This window comes from Nerophis ophidion, linkage group LG26 (genome assembly GCF_033978795.1).
Source record: "Nerophis ophidion isolate RoL-2023_Sa linkage group LG26, RoL_Noph_v1.0, whole genome shotgun sequence".
NCBI lineage: Eukaryota > Metazoa > Chordata > Actinopteri > Syngnathiformes > Syngnathidae > Nerophis > Nerophis ophidion.
Genome location: NC_084636.1, coordinates 31526458 through 31542200, shown reverse-complemented (window position 1 = coordinate 31542200; position 15743 = coordinate 31526458). Strand labels below are relative to the sequence as shown.

Genomic DNA, 15743 nt, shown 5'->3' with positions numbered 1-15743 from the left:
AAAGGGAATAAGCGGTAGAAAATGGATGGATGGATGGGTCTTTGCAGTCTATTCAATTGAATATAAGTTGAAAAGGATTTGCAAATCATTGCATTCTGTTTAATTTACCATTTACACAACGTGCCACTTCACTGGTTTTGTATATACAGTATGTCCCTCCAACATGAGTAAAAATATTCTGCAGATGATGTAGGCTGCATCGCCGCCTTCAATCTTACTCGTGTTTAGAGCTGACAGAGAGTGTAAATAATCAGAAGAGAAGCAGTTTGTCTTGGCCCACAAAAGGCGTCCTTCATGTTGGGGATGAGGTCCGTCACACGAATTGGACAAGGATGTTATGTGTGGCGTGAAAATGTCATCCATCCATTCTGACTTAGCCACAGGCCAAGGTGGAAGCAAGGTCAGCACATTCAACCTCCCAACTAGTCATACTTTCTCTGGTGGTCATACCTTCTATGCTGAGACATCCAAGCATGCGGGGGACATTTTCCCATTTTTCATTTTCAAAATATATCTATATATATGTATGTATATGTATATATATCCATCCATTTTCTACCGCTTATTCCCTTTTGGGGTCGCGGGGGGGCGCTGGCTCCTATCTCAGCTACAATCGGGCGGAAGGCGGGGTACACCCTGGACAAGTCGCCTCCTCATCGCAGGGCCAACACAGATAGACAGACAACATTCACACTCACATTCACACACTAGGGCCAATTTAGTGTTGCCAATCAACCTATCACCAGGTGCATGTCTATACACATATATATATATATATATATATATGTATATATATATATATTTATATACGGTATATTTATTTTTAGAGCTCCTCTCAAGTTTGGCCCCGGGCACCCAAAAGGGTCTCAGTCCTAAAAAAGTAAAAAAATAAGTCATTAAGGAATTTTTTTGGTTCAACACTTAAATCTCTAGATCAACTTTGGGTCTATTTGTCGATATCAAGTAACTTTTTTTTCGTTTTGTGCCCTTTTTGTCATAGAAAACTTAGTTTTTTTATTGCAAAAAAACACAAAATAAGCAATGTTTTATCAAAACATATTTCAAAGTGGAATATTTGATGTAACATAATTGGAACCTTAAATATGTCAATAATTCAAAACAACATCGATTTTTGATTCATTATTATTTTGTGAGCAATGACAGTTGAAAAAAAAATCCCACTATAATTGTCCATCCATCCACCCATTTTTTACCGCTTATGCCCTTTTGGGGTCGCGGGGGGCGCTGGCGCCTATCTCAGCTACAATTGGGCGGAAGGCGGGGTAAACCCTGGACAAGACGCCACCTCATCGCAGGGCCAACACAGATAGACAGACAACATATAAAAAATGAATATACTGTATATTTTTATATACAGTATATTCATTTTTAGAGCTCCTCTCAAGTTCGGCCCCGGGCACCCAAAAGGGTCTCAGTCCTAAAAAAGTTAAAAAATAAGTCATAAAGGAATTATTTTTGTTCAACACTTAAATCTCTAGATCAACTTTGAGTCTATTTGTCGATATCAAGTAACTTTTTTTTTGTTTTATGCCCTTTTTGTCATAGAAAACTTTGTTTTTTTATTGCAAAAAACACAAAATAAGCAATGTTTTATCAAAACATATTTCAAAGTGGAATATTTGTTGTGAAGTGAAGTGAATTATATTTGTATAGCGCTTTTCTCTAGTGACTCAAAGCGCTTTACATAGTGAAACCCAATATCTAAGTTACATTTAAACCAGTGTAGGTGGCACTGGGAGCAGGTGGGTAAAGTGTCTTGCCCAAGGACACAGCGGCAGTGACTAGAATGGCGGAAGCCGGAATCGAACCTGCAACCCTCAAGTTGCTGGCACGGCCGCTCTACCAACCGAGCTATACCGCCCCGTGACATAATTGGAACCTTAAATATGTCAATAATTCAAAACAAGATCGATTTTTGATTCATTATTATTTTGTGAGCAATGACAGTTGAAAAAAAATCCCACTATAATTGTCCATCCATCCATCCATCCATCCACCCATTTTTTACCGCTTATGCCCTTTTGGGGTCGCGGGGGGCGCTGGCGCCTATCTCAGCTACAATTGGGCAGAAGGCGGGGTACACCCTGGACAAGTCGCCACCTCATCACAGGGCCAACACAGATAGACAGACAATATCCACACTCACATTCACACAGTAGGGCCAATTTAGTGTTGCCAATCAACCTATCCCCAGGTGCATGTCTTTGGAAGTGGGAGGAAGCCGGAGTACCCGGAGGGAACCCACGCATTCACGGGGAGAACATGCAAACTCCACACAGAAACATCCCGAGCCTTGGATTGAACCCAGGACTGCAGGACCTTCATATAATTGTCAGGGATCCAAAAGAAAGTGTTAAAAATAAGTCATATTATTTGAATTTTTTACATTTTCAACACTTAAATCTTTAGATCAACTTCAGATTTATCCGTTCAATATAAGTTTTATATTAAAGTTAAAGTTATTAATTTCATTTGTTTTATGCCACACTTTGGGTTTTTTATTGCAAAAACACATTATGCAATACCCCAAAATCCCCCCCCCAAAGTCAAAGTGTAATTTTTGATGTGAAGAAATTAGAGCTTTAAATATGTCAATAATTCATAACAACATTGATTTTAATTTATTATTATTTGTTTACCCCCCAAAAATCCCACTATATTTCTCAGGGATCCAAAATGCCCTCACTGATAAAAGTGTTAAAAATAACTTTTATTCATAACACTTAAATCCCTAGATCAACTTCAGATGTATTCCGCCCATAAAATCTGATAAATAACTATTCAAAAAGTACCAACTATACTCATTTATATTTTTTAACTTGAATAATACCAAGTATTTGTGATATTTTTATCATAAGTGCTAACGCAGACAGACAATAATCACTTGCTTTGTCCTTACATCATCAAGTGGTCTGCTGCTTCCTCACTTCCCTGCATCCTGTAAGTTTATTGTAGATCATAAATCATGCCTCTCACCTGGACAGTAGATGGGTGAGGATACAATCTGACAGGTTGGGACACTTTGACAGCCATTTAGGACCTGGATGTAGTGAAGACGACACACACACACAAAAAAATGCTTGTTACCCAATTCAAAAGGCCCCCACTTATAAAAAGTCATCAATTATTTTTTATTTTTCAACGTTTTTTGTTTGTTTGTTTTGTGCCCTTTTAGTCAAAGAAAACTTAGTTTTTTTAAAGGCAAAAATGTTCTCAAAAAATATTTAAAAATACAATATTTTATGTGAAGTGGTTGGAGCTTTGAATAGGTCAATAATTCATAAAAATATTGATTTTGAATCATTATTATGTTTTGAGTAATGCCAGTTAAAAAAAAACAGCTTGCATGGCACACTTGAATTATTATCAATCAATCAATCAATGTTTACTTATATAGCCCTAAATCACTAGTGTGTCAAAGGGCTGCACAAACCACTACGACATCCTCGGTAGGCCCACATAAGGGCAAGGAAAACTCACACCCAGTGGGACGTCGGTGACAATGATGACTATGAGAACCTTGGAGAGGAGGAAAGCAATGGATGTCGAGCGGGTCTAACATGATACTGTGAAAGTTCAATCCATAATGGATCCAACACAGCCGCGAGAGTCCAGTCCAAAGCGGATCCAAAACAGCAGCGAGAGTCCCGTATTAACGTCATAATTGCAACTTTTTCTCCTAATATTTCACCTGTTAACTCTTTTATTCCACTTTTTCTGGTTTTTTTTTTGTAAGAGTGTTTTGAAAAGGTGCGGCGAGGCGATAAAAAGGGGCACCGTGTGCTGGATGTTGTGTAACAGCGCTACAACACATAGAGCAGGGGTGGCCATTACGTCGATCGCGAGCTACCCGTCGACCGCGGGGGGTGTGTCAGTCGATCTCCAGCCAGGCTTTTAAAAAAAAATAGACCTAAAAATTAGTGATCATCAATCTTCACCAAGACGTCACTTAAACAACATTCACGGTACCGGAGGGTCTTGTGAGATGACGCTGGCTGCTGCAAGATCATTATTATGAAAATATGACCGAGAGGAAGGCGAGAAACACTTTTTATTTCAACAGACTCTCGCGCCGTACCTTCCGTCAAAACTCTAAAGGCCGACTGCACATTTCCTATCTTCACAATAAAAGCCCTGCTTCATGCTGCCTGCGCTAACTAAATACAGAGTCTCGGAAAACTGGCGTGCACAAGCGATCCCTCCGAAAGCTGGCGTGCACATCACTTGTGCACGCCAGCTTTCCGAGACTCTTATTTTGTTAGCGCAGGCAGCATGAAGCAGGGCTTTTATTGTGAAGATAGGAAATGTGCAGTCGGCCTTTAGAGTTTTGACGGAAGGGACGGCGCAAAGGTCTGTTGAAATAAAAAGTGTTTCTCGCCTTCCTCTCCGTCATTTTTTCATAATAATGAACTGGCAGCAGCCAGCGTCATCTCACAAGACCCTCCGGTACCGTGAATGTCAATCAAGCAAGCTACGGAATTTGCCGCCAATGTTTTTCTTGTAAAGTGTATGGAAGCTGGATGAATTAGATGCCAAAAACCAACCACTTTCATGTGGTATTGTACAGAAAGGACCACTTTTTTTCTCCTCCATTTGAAAATGTGGGCGTTATCATCATTACTGTCTGATTCCAATCAATGCAAGTCATCAGAATCAGGTAATACACCAACTTATATTCTTGTCTTTGTGAAAGAAAGACATCTATATGTGTTACACATGCTTGTATTATCATTAAACACATTTAACTTGTTTACAAAAATGTCTCTTTCATAAATAAATAAATATAAATGATATATATAAATGAGGTAGATCCCCTCGAGTTGGTCAATTGAAAAGTAGCTCGCCTGCAGAAAAAGTGTGGGCACCCCTGACATAGAAGGTGCAGTTGACAGTTCAACCGCAGCCTACTATAGCGACTCGCCCACAGGCGCCGTTTCTTGGTATTAGCGCCACACGTGAGCTCCAGGCGGGGGTCCATGTGAGCCATAATCCCGCCGGATTCATAGAACCTGCGCACCGCTGACCGGGCACATGTCTGAAGCCGCCGACCCGATCCACTGACCCCCTGTTGTGGGCCCGCTCAGCTGACGCGTTCCATTGACATCAGCGCACATTGTCGGGTCATGTGACCCACTTTAAGAAAATACTCTCCATTGTTTCCTCTCGCCCTTGGAAACGCTGGGAGGTTGGCGAATGATGCACCCCTCGGCGTCATGCTCGAGTCTAAAACATGTGTTGCGTCATCGAGGGTTGTCGCAATACTATTCTTTCTTTCTTGAATTCAATAGTGTTTGGCCCCTTCTTGATCTCAGCGCTCCTATCGCCCTCGGTAGAAGTTGCAAAAAATATAGAATATTTTGCAACCCTTTTTCTCAATTTCAATACTTTTTTTTCCAACTTAAACACAATTTATTTCTCAAAATAGACATAAATATTTTCTTAAATGCAACTTTTTTTGTATATAAAATAGAACTTTATTTTTTGTCATATTTAATACTGATTTTTTTTTCTCAAATTAGATGCAAATGTTTTTCCGAAATTTAATGCCACGTCCTTTCTCAAAATAAATACAACCTTTTTCCTCAACTTATGAAGCGTTTTTTTTCAAATGAAACATAACTTTTTTTTTAAATTAAATGAAAATGTTTTCCCCAAAATTAAATATATATATATTTTAAATTAAATGCAACATTTTCTAAAAACAAATTCTCTAAATAAATACAACTTTTTTCTTAAATTACATGTATTTTTTTCTCAAAATAGGTGCATTTTTTTCTCAACTTATGCAATTATTTTCTCTCAAATTAAACGTAACTGTTTTGTCCTCTAATTAAATACTTTTTTGTCAAATTAAATGTATTTTTTTCTTAAATAAATGCAACTTTTTCTCAACTTATAACATAATTATTTTCCCTCAAATTGAACATAACTTTTTTCTCTGATAAAATCTGACTTTTTCCTCAACTTTTTTTCTGAAATTAAATACACATTTCTCTTAAATTAAATACAACTTGTTTCTAAATTTAAAACACATGTTCTATCATATTAAACAACTTTCAAAATAAATAAAAATACAATTCTTAATTCAAAACATTTTTTTTTTCTCATATTAAACATAATTTATCCTCAAATTAAATGCAATGTTTTTCCTTAAATTTCATACAATTTTTTTATCCCAATTTAAATAAACCCTTTTTCTCAATTTAAATAAACCCCTTTTCTCAACTTAAAACCCAATTATTGTTTTTCAAATTAAATACAACTTTGTTTTCTCATGAAATACCTTTTTATTTAATTACCGGTAAATGCAATTTTTCACCGGATAAATTACAACTTATTATCTCATATTAAATGCAACTTTTGTTTTTTAAAAATTAAATACAAATTTCTTCTAAAAAAAAATAAAACATTTTATTCACTTTTTTCCCCCAAATTGAATAACACCTTTTTCTCACATAAATATAACTTATTTATTGAACATATACAACAATTTTCTCAAATTAACTTAAACTTTTTTTCTCAGATAAAATATGTATATTTTATTGAAATATATGAAACACAACCTTTTTTCTTAATAAATAAACTTTTTTCTCAACTTAAAACACAATAAAAAAAATCTAATTACAAATAATGCAACTCTTTTGTCAGATAAAATAGGAATTTAAAAAAAAAACTATTTACAAGTTTTTTTTCTCACACTAAACACAACTTTCTTCTCAAATCAAAACAACTTTTTATCTCATATGAAATGCAACTTTTTTTCTCAACTTAAAAAACATTTAAAAAAAATCTAATTACAAATAACTTTTTGCTCAGATAAAATAGGAATTTCAAAAAATATATATTTACTCGGCTGCGAACCGATCCAGCGTTCGCAGCCGAGTGTGAAGCGACCGGAATGAGAATCAGCACCTCCAAGTCCGAGTCCATGGTTCTCGCCCGGAAAAGGGTGGAATGCCATCTCCGGGTTGGGGAGGAGACCCTGCCCCAAGTGGAGGAGTTCAAGTACCTAGGAGTCTTGTTCACGAGTGGGGGAAGAGTGGATCGTGAGATCGACAGGCGGATCGGTGCGGCGTCTTCAGTAATGCGGACGTTGTACCGATCTGTTGTGGTGAAGAAGGAGCTGAGCCGGAAGGCAAAGCTCTCAATTTAACGGTCGATCTACGTTCCCATCCTCACCTATGGTCATGAGCTTTGGGTCATGACCGAAAGGATAAGATCACGGGTACAAGCGGCCGAAATGAGTTTCCAGGGCTCTCCCTTAGAGATAGGGTGAGAAGCTCTGCCATCCGGGAGGAACTCAAAGTAAAGCCGCTGCTCCTTCACATCGAGAGGAGCCAGATGAGGTGGTTCGGGCATCTGGTCAGGATGCCATCCGAACGCCTCCCTAGGGAGGTGTTTAGGGCACGTCCAACCGGTAGGAGGCCACGGGGAAGACCCAGGACACGTTGGGAAGACTATGTCTCCCGGCTGGCCTGGGAACGCCTCGGGATCCCCCGGGAAGAGCTAGACGAAGTGGCTGAGGAGAGGGAAGTCTGGGCTTCCCTGCTTAGGCTGTTGCCCCCGCGACCCGACCTCGGATAAGCGGAAGATGATGGATGGATGGATGGAAGTTTTTTTTCTCAAACTAAACACAAGTTTCTTCTCAAATCAAAACAATTTTTTTTAACTTCGGCGACCTCGTGGATTATTTTGCAGTTGCACTCAATGAAAAAATACAGAAACCGAGTCAGCACTTTGTTTGCTCGCTACATCACCACTTTGACCACAATTACACTAAGTCATTTACCACGGAGTGATTAGTTTGTTACGCACAATCTGCAACGCATTACAGTAAGACAGATCATGTCGGAAATGCCGTGAAGACACCTGACGCTTACACTTTGTGGAATGGAGCGTTTTTCTATATCATGGAGGGAACAGGAACGCATGTTTTTGGGAGCACTCAGTGCATAAATGTAGTTTGTGCTTTCTGCAGAGTCAACATGTTCCTGGAGAACAAAAGCAACCTGGACTTGGAGATGTCGCCTCCCTCCGGGCCGGTCCACCAGGGCCGCAACAGCCTGAGGTCCACCGAGGGCGTCGCCGAGAACTTCGGCGAGCTGCGTCTGCTGCGAGGCATCTCGGAGAGGATGGAGACGCAAAAGCTGCAGCAGTCTGGCCAGTGCGTCATCCACGCTGAGGGCTACCTTCCTGTTCGCCAAGAAGACGGGTGAGACGTGTTAGTGTTTGGACAAAAAGGCTTTATCCCAGCTCGTACGTCAAGAGACAATTCCTTTCTATTCCACGTGCAGAATCACATTACACAGCCCGTTAGGTCAAATCCCCCCAGGAGATGGAATCACGATAGGAATACATGGAAAATTACCACTTGGAACCTGCCTAGAGCACTCACTCACTCACTCCGTGTGTATCACATGCACTCAGGTGCTTGTACCAAGTCCATGCAAATGCTGCAAATTCCTTGTTAACCATCATAGTAAATTACCACACACACACGGACACATTCTTGTATTTGTCACCTTCTTGAGACTGAAAAATGCCTACCTCTTCAGGACCACCCTTACCAGATATATAAAGATTTGTATTTACAACATTAATAATATATACATACTATGCAAAAAAACTTGTTGTGAAAAATGATTTGGAATTTCACAAGAAAAACTTTGAATTCTGGCAGAATTATAGTAAAAATACTCAACACAAGTCAAAATTTTACAAGAAAAACTGAACATTTGTGCAATATTATGATAAAAGTTGGAATTGTTCCTCAATAACAGTCACAATTTTACAAGAAAAGCTTAAAATTTTGACATTTTATGAAAAGAGTCTTAATTTTAATCGACAAACGTCACAATTTTTTAATAAAACTTAAAATTTTTGGCAATATTATAATCCATCCATCCATTTTCTACTGTTTGTCCCTTTTGGGGTCTGGAGCCTATCTCAGCTGCAACTCGGGCGGAAGGCGGGGTACACCCTGTAATCGGAATTTTGCTTGCGAAAATGATTACAAAAGTCTTCATTTTACTCCAAAAAATTCACTATTTTACAAGAACAACAAAAAAATTGGCAATATTGTGATCCATCCATCCATCCATTTTCTACCGCTTGTCCCTTTTGGGGTAGCGGGGGGTTTAGTTTAGTTTAGTTTAGTTTATTAAGGATCCCCATTAGTCTACACCGCAGTGGAGACAATTCTTCCTGGGGTCCAGGCAAAAGACATCACACAGCCACAGAACAAAGGATTAAAATGCAGTGCAACATGATCCAATAATAAATTGTTATAATACAAAAATAGCAACAACAAAGAACCAAAAAATACTAATAAATGTTGTTACATAATAATTTTCATACCAAAGAAAAAAATAGCAATATAAAAATAGATATACTGTATACATTTTTGCAAAAATATGCTGGAGCCAATCTCAGCTGCATTCGGGCGGATGGCGGTGTACACCCTGGACAAGTCGCCACCACAGATAAACACCATTTTGCATTAAAAAGCAGTAATTTTACATGGAAAAAGTAATCATTTTACGAGAAAATATTGCAATATTACAGAAACAGAAAGAATATGAGAAACTGTTCACAATTTTTTAAAGAAAGAAGTCAACACTGTGAGAAAAAGACTGCTTTTAGTTAATTTATTTTTTGCTTGTAAATGTTTTTTTTAATCTTCAATATGTATTTCAAGTTTTTACAGTATGTCCCTATATACATATATTTTTTTTGATTAATTTTGGCCAAAATATTAGCAAACCTTTTTTTTTTCTAATTAAACTGAACATTTTTCTTCAAATTAAATACATCTTCCTTCTGAATAAACTTTTTTCTCAACTTAAAACACATTTATTTTCTCAAAATAAATTAAATGTTTTTCTAAGATAGAATAAGATTTTTTCTCAAATTAAATACACTTTTAAAACAAAGCAAAACTGAAATAAAAATTTTCTCAAATGATTATTTTTTTTAATTAAGTAACATTTAAATTAAAAATTAATACATTTCTTCTGAGATAAAATACAACTTTATTAATTGAAACTAATTAAAGTACTTAAAAAAAAAAAATACAACTTTTTCCCCAAATTAAACCCATTTTCTCTCCTCAGATTAAACATTACGTTTTTCCTCAAAATATCATACAACTTTTTTCAAATTAAATTTAACTTTTTTTTTTAAATCAAATACAACTTCCTTCTAAATAAAACTTTTTCTCAACTTAAAACACATCTATTTTTGCAAGATAAAAGCAACTTTTTTCTCGAATTAAATACACTTTTAAAACAAGCCAAAACTAAACAAAATTGTTCTCAAATTTAAAAAAAACAAAAACGAATAAAATTTTAAATTTGAATATAAACAAAAAAAAAAAAATCTGAGATAAAATATAACTTTATTAATTAAAACTAATTAAACTTTTTTTAACACATTCATATTCTTAAGATAATTGCAACTTTTTTCCCAGGTAAAAAATATGATTTTTCCCCCTCAAATTAAATACTTAATTTTTTTTTTTTTTAAATCCAATAAATACATATTTATTAAACTGAATAACATTTAGATTCAAATTGAAGACTATTTTTCTGCAATAATATACAACTTTATTAATTAGAAATAATTTAACTACTTTTTTCTCAAAATAAATACAACTTTTTTCCAACTTAAACCAATTTTCCCCTCAGATTAAACAATGAATTTTCTCAAAAATATTATACAACCTTTTTTTTTTTTTTCCAATTTAAATGCAACTTTTGTCTCCAAATTAAAGGCCTACTGAAAGCCACTACTACCGATCACACAGTGTGATAGTTTATATATCAATGATGAAATATTAACATTGCAACACATGCCAATACAGCCGCTTTAGTTTACTAAATTACAATTTTAAATTTGATGACGCGATGAAGACGCGTGTTTTTGACGTTATTGGTTGGAGGGGACATATTAGCTCAGCACCACTTATGGCTAAAAGTCGTCTCTTTTCATCGCATAATTACACAGTATTTTGGACATCTGTGTTGCTGAATCTTTTGCAATTTGTTCAATTAATAATGGAGACGTCAAAGTAGAAAGATGTAGGTGGGAAGCTTTTAGCCTTTAACCACACAAAAACACGGTGTTTCCTTGTTTAAAATTCCCGGAGGTGAAGCTTTACTATGGATCAGAGCGGTCAAGCGAACATGGATCACGACTACATGTCAACCGGCAGTTTTCGGTGACAAAATTGTGGGAATAAGTCGCCCCTCCTGCTGCCGTGATTTCTCTCAGAGACTCTGGCGTCAAAACACCCGTGGCCACACCCCTCCGACTTTAAGGTACTATTTAACTCACTAAAACACTAGCAACACAATAGGCGGATAAGGGATTTCCCAAAATTATCCTAGTAAATGTGTCTAAAACAGCTGAATCGCTCTCACTTGCCCTCGCCTTTTTTTTTTCTTCTAGGCCTTCACTCTAAATTTCCTCATCCACAAATCTTTCATCCTCGCTCAAATTAATGGGGAAATTGTCGCTTTCTCGGTCGGAATAGCTCTTGCTGCTGGAGGCTCACATTATAAACAATGTGAGGATGTGAGGAGCCCTCACACCGGTGACGTCATCGTCTCCTACTTCCGGTAAAAGCAAGGCTTTTTTTTATTAGCGACCAAAAGTTGCAAACTTTTTCGTTGATGTTCTCTACTAAATCCTTTCAGCAAAAATATGGCAATAACGCGAAATGGTCAAGTATGACACATAGAATGGACCGACTATCCCTGTTTAAATAAGAAAATCTCATTTCAGCCTTTAAATCAGGGGTGCCCATTACGTCGATCGCGAGCTACCAGTCGACCGCGGGGGGTGTGTCAGTCGATCTCCAGCCATGCTTTTGAAAAAAATAGACCTAAAAATTTGTGATCATCAATCTTCACCAAGACGTCACTTAAATGACATTCACGGCACCCGAGGGTCTTGTGAGATGACGCTGGCTGCTGCAAGATCATTATTATGAAAATATGACCGAGAGGAAGGCGAGAAACACTTTTTATTTCAACAGACTCTCGCGCCGTACCTTCCGTCAAAACTCTAAAGGCCGACTGCACATTTCCTATCTTCACAATAAAAGCCCTGCTTCATGCTGCCTGCCCTAACAAAATAAGAGCTTTCTGAGGGATCGCTTGTGCACGCCAGTTTTCCGAGACTCTATTTAAATAGAGTGCACGCCAGTTTTCCGAGACTCTAAAACTGGCGTGCACAAGTGATCCCTCAGAAAGCTGGCGTGCACATCACTTGTGCACGCCAGCTTTCCGAGACTCTTATTTTGTTAGCGCAGGCAGCATGAAGCAGGGCTTTTATTGTGAAGATAGGAAATGTGCAGTCGGCCTTTAGAGTTTTGACGGAAGGGACGGCGCGAAAGTCTGTTGAAATAAAAAGTGTTTCTCGCCTTCCTCTCTGTCATTTTTTCATAATAATGAACTGGCAGCAGCCAGCGTCATCTCACAAGACCCTCGGGTGCCGTGAATGTCAATCAAGCAAGCTACGGAATTTGCCGCCAATGTTTTTCTTGTAAAGTGTATGGAAGCTGGATGAATTAGATGCCAAAAACCAACCACTTTCATGTGGTATTGTACAGAAAGGACAACTTTTTTTCTCCTCCATTTGAAAATGTGGGCGTTATCATCATTACTGTCTGATTCCAATCAATGCAAGTCATCAGAATCAGGTAATACACCAACTTATATTATTGTCTTTGTGAAAGAAAGACATCTATATGTGTTACACATGCTTGTATTATCATTAAACACATTTAACTTGTTTACAAAAATGTCTCTTTCATAAATAAATAAATATAAATGATATATATAAATGAGGTAGATCCCCTCGAGTTGGTCAATTGAAAAGTAGCTCGCCTGCAGAAAAAGTGTGGGCACCCCTGCTTTAAATGCGACCTTCTCCAAAAAACACCTTTTATCCTCACCTAAAAACTCAGTATTTTTTCTCATTTTAAACAATTTATTTCTCTAATCAAATACAGCTTCTCCCCCTCAATTTAAGACACTTTTTTTTTTATGAAATCAGAATAACTATTTCTCAGATAAATTACTTTGAAGGCAACTTTGGCAGTGTTGTGTCTGCTGCCCCCCAGTGGTCAAAAAGCGCGAGTGCCAGCTTGAACGGAAGATATGGAAGGTAATTAGTGGAAGCTTTCTTTCCTATGAGGTTTTTTTTTTTTTTACACAGAGATATATATATTACCTTAATCTATGTAATTTAATAAAACAACTGTAATATAGGGATGCCAAAACCTTTTCTTGGTTATAGGGGCAGCAGGGTTAGAAAGTCATCTAAAATAATTTGTGTTAAAAAGGGGGCAAATAAATATAATAATATTATTCTTCCATCTGCTCCTTTCTGATCATGGATATGTATAAAAAAACAAAAACAAAAAAACAATGAAAGTGTCAACTGTACATGGCAAGTATAAGTGAATTTTCATGAAATGAATACAAATTAATGACTGACAATGGGTAGCATTAGCTTAGCTTAGCTTCTCATGCAGCAAAACATTTCTTTTTCGAGGCTTTCCTTTCTCAAATTCCGCACAACCACTTCAACACATGCAACATAATGAAATATGTGCAATATAGGGACGATAAAAACGTTTCTGAATGCTCTTTAACTTACACTGTGAGCGGGAGTGCTAACTAGCTTAGCGGTTAGCTTCTTCTTCCTCTGCTGCGTTCAAAGCAGGACAAAAGTGGGGAAATCACCTTCCGCTCTACGAGGCTCTCTCGCGCAAATACGGCACAATTACAAAAATATAATGTGTCATAAATAAGATATATCCTTATTTTGTAGACGTCTAAAACCCTGCTGGATAATAGTTGAAGCAGGGATTCCCTTTTAAACCTCCCATGTTAGTTTGGTTAGCTTGCCTATTTTAGCGGTTAGCTCAGCATCTTGTATTGAGTGGTGCGTTCAAGGGATGAGATTTATGGGTCTTTGAAGGGAGCCTGATCTTGAGGATCCGTTGTTGTCAAAGAGCCGTTCAAAAGACTGACTTATTATTACAGATTTTTTTAAATGTTTGTTATGACAATGGACAATGCATGTGCTGAGAAGAGAAGGTTAGTGACCCCTGTGAAAACGTTTGTTAATTTGAGAAAAGAGTTGCATTTTATTTGAAAAAAAAAAGTTCTACGTAATTAAAAAATGTTTTTGTATTACATATAAGAAGACATTTGCATTTGATTTGAGAGAAAATATTTATTTAATTTTTAAGAAAATAGTTGTGTTTTATCTCAGATTTTTTTTTTAATCAAGCCTTATTTTATCCAAGAAAAATAGCTGTATTTAATTTGAGGCAAAACAAATATGTTTAAGTCAAAATAGGTTTAAGTTAAAAAAAAAGTTCTATTTATTTTGAGAAAAAATTTGTATTTAATTTGAAAAAAAATAAAAAATAGCTGCACTTAATTTGAGAAAACATGTGTTTAATTTTGAGGAATAAATATTGTGCTATGGGTTAAACATTTTTTTTTAAATTATATTTAGTTCAGTTCAGTTTAGTTTATTTATCTATATAGGACACGTTTGCCCAACGATGACCTGGCGACTTGTCCAGGGTGTACGCCGCCTTACGCCCGAATGCTGCTGTGATAGGCACCAGTGACCCCCCACGACCCTGAAAGGGACAAGCAGTAGAAATGGATGGATGGATGTAAAAATAACCCCAGTTGGCCAAAGTGCTGTACACACATATGAAAAGGGGCACATAAAAGATAAATCAACAAATAAAAAATCATTAATTTATATTTAATCCAATTACAATAATATTAATATTATAACAAAAAATATTTTGGATATTAGAAGCAGGTGAGATGCACTCACTGCTTGCTTGCACGTGTTGACAAAAGAAGGTTAGTGACTGGCGTAAACATTTTGGTTAATTTGAGATAAAACTTTTACATAATTTAGGAGAGAATTTTTTTTTTTCTAAGAAGAAATTTGCATTTAATTTGAGAAAAATATTTTTTATTTGAGAAAAAAATAGATTCAAGTAAGTTGAAAACAAGTTGTGTTTATTTTGAGACTAAATTTGTATTTTATTTAAAAAAAAATAGTTACATTTAATTTCAGAAAAATAATTAAATTTGAGAAAAAATAATTGTGTTGTATGTTGAGAAAAAAGCTGTATTCATTAAAAAATATATATTCAATACCATTTAATTTAATTAAAACAATATCAACATTATAACACAAAAATATTTTGGATATTAGAAACATGTGTTGACAAGAGAAGGTTAGTGACCGCCGTTAAAAAAATATATATATATTTGACAAAAAAGCTGTACATGATTTAAGAAAAAAAAAGTATTTTATCTAAGTAGAATTTAATTTGAGAAAAAAGTTGTATTCATTTTAAGAAAATAGTTGTATTTTATCTGAGAAAAAAAAAATTGAAAAAAAAAAGTTGTATTTTATCCGAGAAAGAAGTTGCATTTAATTTGAGAAAACATTATGATTCATTTGAGAAATAATTATGATTATTTTGAAGAAAAAATAGATTTAAATTGAAAAAAGTGTTATATTTATTTCGAGACTAAATTTGTATTTAATTTGAGAAAAATAGCTGCATTTAATTTGAGAAAAAAACGATGTTTTTTGGAAAAATAGATTTAAGTTGAAAATAAATTACATTTATTTTGAGACTAAATTTATATTTAAATTGAAAAAATACC

General features: G+C 36.0%; 1 protein-coding gene across 1 annotated transcript in view; it reads left to right on the top strand.

Annotated features, from left to right (window-relative positions):
• Nucleotides 1-15743, top strand: part of oca2 (oculocutaneous albinism II) — a 145281-nt gene that overhangs the window by 5552 nt on the left and 123986 nt on the right. The window contains exon 2 of the mRNA XM_061888337.1: nt 8000-8233. Coding sequence (XP_061744321.1) covers nt 8007-8233 — 227 coding nt within the window. The 5' untranslated portion in view covers nt 8000-8006. The remainder of the gene's footprint in view (nt 1-7999; nt 8234-15743) is intronic.